We start from the raw sequence: 10,001 nt of genomic DNA, 5'->3' as shown, positions 1-10,001 counted from the left end.
ACTGGGAAAGGAGAAATCATATGACATGTAAATAAAGAAAATATCTAATAATAAAATAAAATAAAATAAAAAGGAATACTGAGGGGAATTGAGTGTCAATCCAAGAGAGTCTACATTGCCAAAGAATTCTGACAGGTAAATCAGAATCTAAAGTTCATCAGGTTTAGTGAAGTAAGCCAACGAGTATCTGTTAGCATTCTTAGGCCAAAGGTGATGGTTTTTGTGTATTTGCTTGCTTGCTTTTCGCTTGGGAGATGGGAGTGTGTGTTTAAACTATGAGGTAGGACATTCAAGAGTGAATCTCTTGATTCCCTTCCTTTTCCTCCTCCTCTCTCCCCATCCCCTTCCCCACCTCTCTCCACGTGGCCATGGCTTGTCTCTACTTCTCTACTTTTCTCCCTCTCTCTGCCTTTCTACAATAAATGCAATAAATGCCTTAAAACCAAAAAAAAAAAAAAAAAAAAAAAGAGTGAATCTCTTGCTATGAAGGGCCAGGTCAGGTTGCAATCTGCGACAGGAGAGGTTAACTTGCTGTGAGAAGAAGGATTTTCTTCTATCAGGGCTAATATGAGAAAAACCAGATGAGGACCTAGGTGGGTGAGGGACTGGACAGAAAGTAGAGAGTATGGGCAGGATGTCCTGAGGTCCCTTATGAATCTGAGTTAATTATGGTTCTCTGCTTCCTTAGAGCACTAAGCAGGTTTAAAATGGACAAAGAAGGGGAAAAATGCATCATATCTTCTGGTAAATAAGGTTTATTTTGTGCATTGTTATTTAACCCCAGTTAATGGTCTTTTTATTGTTCTGGTTCTGTGACAGGAATGATTAATATTTTACATGGAATGGGTTTAAGACTTCTTGCTTTGGGACATCATACACCTTTTATGGTGAGAGATTATTATTTATTAATTTATTGGAAACATTATGTTTTCAGAATAGAAACGTATTTGAGCTAGTGAACTGATGTGAACTCTGTATGCTTGCTTTCAGCATCTTGGCATGGCTCACAACTACAGGAACAGCAGTCAGGCCGTGCAGGCTGTCCGTGATGCTGGCTATGAAATATCTCTGGGTTTAATGCCAAAGTCAATAGGGCCCTTAACGTTTGTATTCACAGGGACTGGCAACGTATCCAAGGTAACTCCACTTGTCCTCTCGGGCAAGCAATCTGAATTGCTGAACGTGTCATGGGCATTTCAAATAGAATGAATGACCATTCAATTTGGGCTGTATTCTAAAATAATTTAATTTTACTTTCTGTCCATTGGTATGAGAGTGTCAGATCCCCTGAAGCTGGAGTTAATAGATTGTTGGGAATTGCCATGTGGGTGCTGAGAATTGAACCTGGGCCCTCTGGGTGAGCAGCCAGTTCTCTTAATCACTGAGCTATCTCTCCAGCCCCTGGGATACTTTTGTCATATGTTATTCTTGTAGCACAGAACAATAATGGTTCAAGTATTCTCTTTGCTTTTAGTTCATTTCATCTATTAGAGCAGCAATTCTCAACCTGAACGTTGCAACCTCTTGATGAGATCCAACAACCCTTTTACAGGGGCAGGAAAACACAGATGTTTATATTTTGATTCATAACAGTAACAGAATTACAGTTATGAAGTAGAAACAAAAGTAGTTTTAAGGTTGGGGGTCACCACAACATGAGGAACTGTGTTAAAGGGTTGAGAACCACTGTGTTAGAATTTGAAGTGTCTCTTAACCCTTCCATTTTCTGCTTCTCCCGCCTCCCTAGTTACTAAGGAAGATTGAGACCGAAATTAATGTTTTCTTCTGGAGAGGTGTTGAGGCTGCTGTGTCTGTCATCACCCTGGAGAAACTTGTAATTGAAAAAATAAGTCATAGCGAAGATGTCTCATAAACAGAATGTCTCTGTTAGTGGGACGTTTTAAAGCATGCATTTGATCTTTTCCTTTTAAGGTAGACCATTCTCCCCCTTAAAATGATCTCTATAACAAATCAAAAAAGTAAATAGACATATATTACACCCACATTTCTAAACACTGCTATTCTGAAGAACCAGTGAGATGGCAGTCCATTCTAATGCAGTTGAAACCACAGCTGGCCTGTGGGACCTGTACCTCTGTGTTTTGATCCTGGTTATAAGGCAGGGCAAGTGGAACTGCATAATTGTTTGAGTCCTTGCAGGAAATCGTGTTGGCACCGTCCCTACTGAGGTTTGATTCCTTCCTTATGCACATTTACAGGGAGCCCAAGAAGTCTTTAATGAGCTACCTTGTGAGTATGTGGAGCCCCATGAATTAAGAGAAGTTTCAAAAACTGGAGGTAAGGGGCGAGGGAAGACCTTATCTCTCACTGTTTTAAAACGTCTTTGTGTTGGTATTTTATTACCATAAATCGTTATCATTTCTCACTTACTTTACTAATGTCTTCTTTCTTTGTAAGACCTCAGGAAAGTGTATGGGACGGTGTTAAGTCGCCATCATCATCTTGTCAGGAAAACAGATGGTGTGTATGATCCTGTAGAATACGAGAAATATCCTGAGCGCTACACAAGTCGTTTTAATACAGATGTGAGTATCTAGTTGTTTTTGATTTGGGTGCTGTGACACACCAGTTAAGCTCTTATCTGAGAGGGAAATTGTGACTGTATACCTTAATTCCTTGATTCTTGAGGTCCTTGTGTAGACTGACGTGAGTCCTTTGGTTCTCCTGTGTGTTGGTTTTAGTAGTTGGCTCCTGCTGGGTTTGAGTTGGCCTTTGCTTAGTGGCTTTGGTGACTTCTGTTGGGGATGTTTGTTGCTTCATAGTCTATTAAAGAATGTATATACTCATTAATTCTAAACCAATTCCCGGAGAGCCTTGTTTTTGTGTTAGCCTATACTCATTAGCACTGTTGACAAAAAATACTTTATCTGAGGTTGGTCTTAATGTACATGTGTCCTAACCTTTTTAAAATTATTCTTTGTTTTCAATTTTGAAAAAATCTAGTGTTTCTCTCATCTCAAACAAGTTCTCTACCACTGAGCAACACATCCAAAGGTTTATCTTTTTTTCTAAGGCCAAAAAATTGTAACCACACCTAGCATCTCAGTTGGTTTTAAAATAAAAGACCATGGCATGGGAAAGAAAAGATGTTACTTAGCTTATCACTTTGAAAATTTAAAGAACAAAGCATAGTTCAGGCTTTTCCATGGTTTCCCATTGGCAGCAACTCATCATGGTGGGAGGGCATGTGGATCTCTCTCTGTGTAGTCTCTCTTCCTTTCCTAATTAAACCATGAGGATCATCATAGACGTTCTACTCTCTCTAATTTAATCAATTTCCAAAGGCTCTACTTCTTAGTAACATGGTTGTATTCAGTTTCTACTTTCTTAATACCATGCACATAAGACTTTACTAGTTAACCTTTTCATAAGTTAAAGGGACAACTGTATTTCAACCACAGTATTATGTCCTGGGCCCAATAAAACTTATTTCCTCACACTGAACATATGTGCATTTCATTCCCAACAGTTCCAAAGTCTTAACTCATCAATTAATTCAAATTTCAGAGTCTCACTTAGAACCCAAGATTAACATCTTTGGCCATAAAAACATATAAAATAAAGACCCAGCTGGATATTTCTAAGATATAGAAGCATGTTAGCTTCATGGTATACATTCCATTCCAGAAGGCAGGAGTGGATAATAAGAAAGGAGTCATTGGACCAAGGCACAATCAAAATCCATTCCGACAGACTTCAACTCCTACAGCTCCAAGACAAGTATCTTATGCACAGTGTGCCAGATTTTGGGCACCTTCACCCTGGCTGGGAAACTTTACCACTGTGGATCATGTAGCTGTTATCATAGGCTAGACCCAGGAGTCTGAAACCTTCTTTGCCTAGGATGCATGCTGCCTGATATTTCTTCCTGGGAATGTTGTGTATTTCTGATTGCCTTACCTTTCTGGAGTCCCTTCTTTGTCTCTATTCCTATGGCTCCACCGTGCACCACTCATCTGGAGTACACTGTAGACATCAACTCTAGAACATTTGCCTGGCTCCTCAGACTCTCTTTTGAAGTGTTCTACTTTAGACATTTTACATGTTTTCTTCTCTTTCCTCTCTTTTTTCCCTTCTTTCTCTCTCCTATCCCCAAGTCATGGCTTTTTTCCTTCCTTCCTTCCTTCCTCCCTCCCTCCCTCTCTCTCTTTCCTTCTTTTTCTCCCTTTCTTCCTTTCTTTCTTTCTTTCTTTCTTTCTTTCTTTCTTTCTTTCTTTCTTTCTTTCTTTCTGTCTTTCTTTCTTTCTTTCTTTCTTTGTCTCTCTTTCTTTCTTTCATTCTCTCTCTCTCTTTCTTTCTTTCTTTCTTTCTTTCTTTCTTCCTTCCTTCCTTTCTTCCCTTCCTTCTCCATATCCTTTTATTATTTGTCTTTTGTTTTCAATTTTGTTTGTTTTTGTTTGTTTTTGTTTGTTTTTTGAGACAGGCCCCTTCTCTGTGGCTGAGGTTTGTTCAGAATTCACTTGCATTCCCTGCTGTCCTCAAACCCTGCACATTCTTCTCTCTCTGTCTCTCTGTCTCTCTCTCTCTCTCTCCCTCTCTCTCTCTCTCTGTCCTGAGTTCTGGCAGCATAGGCACAAGCCACCACTATGCCTGGTAATGACTCCTTATAACTTTGTGTATGGTACCAGGGATAGAAGCTAGCTAGGCTTTGCCTTTGTGTATGACAGGCAAGTATTTGTCCCCTGAGTGACACCCCAGCTTGTTTTGTGATGTTCTTCTATCCTGTTATTCCATGTCCAGCTTCTGTCAGTCAGTTCTTTCCAATTTGCCTCAGTATTTCCCAGCATAGTAATAGTAATAATCCCTTTTCTCAGTATCAATTATTGTTTTTAGTTAGTGCTACATGTTTACAACAACATATCCAAAGCAACTTTATAAAAAGAAAAGATTTATTTAAGTACACAGTTTTGATAAAGATTTGAACCAAAGATCAGACAGTCACGCTGCTTTTGCATCTGTTAAGGGCTAGGGATCAGCAGTTTGGAGTAAGCATCCCAGATCAGAAGACAGAAGAGAGGCAGAGGAGAGACCTGCAGTCTAATATCCCCTTGAAGGCATATCTCAGTGACCGGAAGACTTTGCACCAGGGTTTACCCTTTGACAGTTTTATTTTGTTTAAGTAGTGCCAAGGCTGGGTCTTCATAGTAACTCAGCATCCCAACCATAGCAGCCAATGATTTCCAAATGCTTGTGACTGACTTGACTGCAGGATGAGAGGAGAAATGGCCCAGCTATATAAGCACGAGGCTATTCTCTTTGACCAAAATACAAACCCAATCCCTTCGGTAGGCAAACACTGGTTTTATCTTCTAAGAAACACAATTAGTCATGTAACGACTGTCCTCAAAATAAACCAACAAACTAAAAAGCAAATACTAGCTCAAAGTGCATACACACATTATGAAAAGAAATGCTTTAAACAATTTTAAATGTGTTTTCACAATGTAGCCCTTGTAGTTTCTGGTATGAAGTTTAGCTATTTTAGCATGGGTAGTGTGCTACAGAGAAAGCCCTTCCTTCCGTGTAAGAGTGCCTTGTGACACTTAAGGAACAAAAGAATATATGAAAATAATTTAAATTGAAACACATTGAAATCTAGTATAGCTAATTTCTTCCTCTTTAGTTTCCCACATGTTGTTTAGTACCCCCTTTCCTTCTCCCAACCATGCCCAAGGACTGTGCCTTGATCCCTCTCAAATGCATGGCTGCTTCTACCACCCCCTTCTCTATAGATATGCCTAAATAGATAAATAAATAGATAAATAAATAAATAAATACAACTTGCTCAGTCTGTTCAGTTTTACTTGTATGTATATGATTTCTGGGCTGACAATTCCACTAGACAAAGGCCTACAGACAATAAGGAACATTGAGAAAAAGAGATAGTGTCCATAATGATCAGCCCCCTAATTGATTCTCTGCCCTTCATTTTACCTTGAACTTTAAGTATTAGTGATTAGATCAGATGCATACCAAAACCAATGGTGAGGCACTTGCCTCCTGTGCATGTACATGAGTATGTGTTAGCAGTTATCTGATTAATTCTCAAAGTGTTCTTTTGAAGATCATAACTCCTATGTGGCAGGTAAGAGCAATAGAGTTCAGAGAATTGAGTATGATTAAAGTTATTTTCTCTGGCATTTGAACTGGAGATAGAGTTCTGGGTTACTTGATTCTTTGTTATTGTTTCCTAGCTGTGCAATATGTTACAGAATAAAATCTTAATGTATTTATTGTATTTATATCCTACCATGGAGTAATTCGACAGTGAAAGGTGGGTGGCTATTTTACTTTCCTCAGAAGATGGCAGGTGACCTGGACAACAAAATGTTCTGTAGAAGGTGACACTGATGACTGACCTTGGTCTTTACTCCTAGCTCTGATACAGTGTTCTCTCTGTACATGGTATTAATATAAACTACATCCTGTTTTGTTGAACATGGAACTTGCTTTACAGATTGCACCCTACACGACCTGTTTAATTAATGGAATCTACTGGGAGCAGAACACCCCCCGCCTGCTAACACGTCAGGATGCTCAGAGTCTCCTGGCCCCAGTGAAGTCCTCGGTTGTTCCTGTTGAAGGATGTCCTGAATTACCACACAAGTAAGGACTTGGACAGCATCACCAAACAAAGGTGTTGTTGTTGTTTGTTTGTTTGTTTGTTTAGCTGCAGCACCATTCTTAGGGATCAAAGACCACAATGTTTCTGTATGCCAGAGAGCTCAATTTTTAGTGATGGTCTGCCTTAGCCTCTCAGAAGCATTTTGTAGTTACCCATCCCCTTTTGAGACTGTCATCTGACTTGTTTCCCCTTCCAAAGCTCCCTTCTCTTCAGAGGTCTCTTCATCATTAATCTTCTTCTTCTCTAGTTTATTACTTCTTTTGAAAAAACCCACACTCTATTTTCCTGTGTTTATGATAGTTCTTTCTCCTACTGGCATTTATTCTCCTGAAAGATAGGACCCTTTTTTAGTCTTGACCTTAATAAGTACTTGGTATAAAATAGACATTTAAATGGTTCTTAAATATTGAGTGAGTTGATCAATAAATATTTGTTAAACATCTTATGTACCAGGAATTCCACTAAGCTAAAATTCAGAGAGGCATAGTTGGCCTGTTTGCTGCCCTGAAGCAAATGTCAATGGGCCAGAAGGAACAACAATGTAACAGGAGATTAGATCATGTAAGTCCACTGCTAACAATGGTTGGGTCGTTTGATGAGCTCAAAGCTGATAAGCAAAACCCTGCAGTGAAGTGGGAAGCAAATTTTATTGCAGCAAGTACGGAGAGCGCTTGGGATAATCCTCAAAGCAGGGTCTCCCTCAGCAAAGAAAGCCAGGGACTTTTGTCTGTATTTACTTAAGAATTGCTGATCCTGGGCTGTACAGGAGGACACCCTGTTGAATGAGGTCAGTTCAAAGTAATGTTTATGCATCACATATTCAGAAAATGAGGAATGAGAACCCTTCTTAGCAGAGAAGTTGCTATCTCACAGCAAACTTTATTTTATTTCAAAAGTATGGGTCAAAATGTATTACTAATTTTTTCCTTGCAAATTTCATTGAAGGGCCGGTTAGAAACAAATACAAATGGAAAGGTCTGTGGGTTTTTTGTTTGTTTGTTTGTTTTGTTTTGTTTTAAGATAAAGCAGTACTGCTCCAACCTTAGTAATTGTTCTAAAAGTGTCCAATGTATGACCAACTCTGGGCTCAGCAAAACCTTTCAAAAAAGGAGCAGGGATGGGGGGGGGGGCGGTGGGAGGCAGGAGGATAAGCATTTCAATGCAGAACTGCTCCTTGATAAATAGAGAAGTATTAACTAGCTCTTGTGTACAACCCTATGTAGGCATGTGGTGACTGTAGACAGGACAGGAAAATTATGATTCTTTTTAAAAGACTATAACTGCCATTCATAATTCTAGATATTTCCATAAAAAGACATGGAGATTTATGTAGTACAGTCAACTCTTCCTGCCTATGGAGAATGGTTTCTAAGCCTTAGAAGAGAGCAATATCTACAGATATCCAAGTTCCTCATATACTGTATACTTAACATCATCTCTGTATTGCTTCTGATGCCTAAGAAATCAGTACAGTTAGTTGGTGTTGAGTGTATTCACTGCTGAATTCATAGTCATGTATGAGTAAGGCGAAGCATTACAAGTGTAAGCTCTGTCTGGGATAGGGGAACTTCAAGGCCAAACTGGGCAACTTGGTGACACTCTGACTCAAAATAAAAAGGAAAAAAATAAAAGATAAGAATACAGAGCTTAAAATTCTAGGTTTAGTGCTCAACAATGGAAAAAAAAGAATATGTTAAATTGTACACATATATGAAAAAATTAAAATAAAACTTATGTATAGAGTAGATACATGCTAATAAAATTCTTATTTAGTAGTACTATGCAAATGGTTATGCTGTATTGTTTAGGTAATAATGATGAGAAGGAACACATTGTGTATATGCTGACTATAGATGCAACATTTTCCTCAAGTGTTTTCAGGTCTCAGTTGAATCTAAGGATGTGGAGGTGTGCTATCTAAGGAGATGCAGCTGTGCTATCTACAATACTTATTTACAGATGATGAACAAGGCCGCCTTATTCTGTCTGCTATCAAAGCTTTCTATAGGGAAGGGATTTCTCCAACCCTTTTTCTTTCTGATTCCTTTCCTTCCTTTTTTTTTTTTTTCCTTCATGATTCTTATGGAAACTAAAAGAGCTGGGCGATGGTGGTGCATGCCTTCAATCCCAGCACTTGAGAGGCAGAGGCAGGGGGATTTCTCAGTTCTAGGCCAGCCTGGTCTACAGAGTGAGTTCTAGAACAGCCAGGGCTACACAGAGAAACCTTGTCTCGAAAAACCAAAAAAAAAAAAAAGAAAGAAAGAAAGAAAGAAACTAAAGAACCCTCTCTCTTAGGTCAGCACAAAGTCCCAAAGATTGAACTATAAAACAAAGATTCTAAGTACCTGGCCAATATATAGCACGCACAATGCAATTTGTTTCAAGCACTATGTATTTTATTTTATTTTATTTTTTCATTGTTAGTCTTCATGAAGGCCTGAGAATTCCACCCTCTCATCTGACTGTTGATGTTTTTTTCAGACTTGTAGCAATATGTGACATTTCAGCAGATACAGGAGGGTCCATAGATTTTATGACTGAATGCACTACCATAGAACGACCCTTCTGTATGTATGACGCAGACCAGCATATTATTCATGACAGGTGAGTTTGACAAAATTGACACTTCTTTACCTTAATGTACTAGTTTGAATCACTTAATATTTCCCTTTATTAAGGTGTAAAAGCTTGGGGAATATTTGCTTAAACACAGTTAAAAAGTAGTGAAAATAAAACACATTGAAATTTGAATGCTTAAAGAAGTATACACTATAGTTAAATGGGAAATGGGTTGCCAAGTTGGGGGAAAAACAAGTTTTGTTTGAAAAGCAGTCTTATTCATAGTGATATGCTTTTTTCCCCTCAAGACTACAGATATATCAATAACAATGAAACAAATGTGGTAATGGAGTAGAGTCTGGGAAAATTTTCAAGTCCTATTTTGTGCATTTGAGTAAAGGCTGTTGCTTCTCTTAGTGTTGAAGGCTCCGGGATTCTGATGTGTTCCATTGACAATTTGCCAGCGCAGCTTCCAATTGAGGCTACAGAATACTTTGGAGACATGCTTTACCCTTATGTTGAAGAGATGGTAAGGGGACCGGTAGGCTCCACAGCAACTCTGGGACTTTAAGTAGAACTCTTAAGTGAGCTTCTGAATGTTCTGGTCTTCTGTAACTAAGAAATCTGTTGTAAAATGACATACCAGCCCTTCCTCAAACGTACCTCTGGGTCCATTTTTATCCTACATAATCTGTTACTTGTCTCCTGGGCACTATATCTCTGACTTCAAGCTCACAACTAATTACATTTATCTCATTATGTGAGTTTTATTAAGGGTGTTTACGACGGGGGGGGG

General features: G+C 38.8%; 1 protein-coding gene across 1 annotated transcript in view; it reads left to right on the top strand.

Moving 5' to 3' along the window:
• Positions 1–10,001, top strand: part of Aass (aminoadipate-semialdehyde synthase) — a 55,662-nt gene that overhangs the window by 17,243 nt on the left and 28,418 nt on the right. Inside the window, exons 5-11 of the mRNA XM_031380768.1 lie at positions 820–887; positions 991–1,137; positions 2,220–2,298; positions 2,419–2,546; positions 6,479–6,627; positions 9,128–9,250; positions 9,623–9,734. Coding sequence (XP_031236628.1) covers positions 820–887; positions 991–1,137; positions 2,220–2,298; positions 2,419–2,546; positions 6,479–6,627; positions 9,128–9,250; positions 9,623–9,734 — 806 coding nt within the window. The remainder of the gene's footprint in view (positions 1–819; positions 888–990; positions 1,138–2,219; positions 2,299–2,418; positions 2,547–6,478; positions 6,628–9,127; positions 9,251–9,622; positions 9,735–10,001) is intronic.

The sequence above is a fragment of the Mastomys coucha genome, unplaced genomic scaffold (genome assembly GCF_008632895.1).
Source record: "Mastomys coucha isolate ucsf_1 unplaced genomic scaffold, UCSF_Mcou_1 pScaffold20, whole genome shotgun sequence".
In the NCBI taxonomy this organism is placed as follows: domain Eukaryota; kingdom Metazoa; phylum Chordata; class Mammalia; order Rodentia; family Muridae; genus Mastomys; species Mastomys coucha.
Note: the sequence above shows the minus strand (reverse complement) of the source record. Positions and strands in the feature narration are given on the sequence as shown.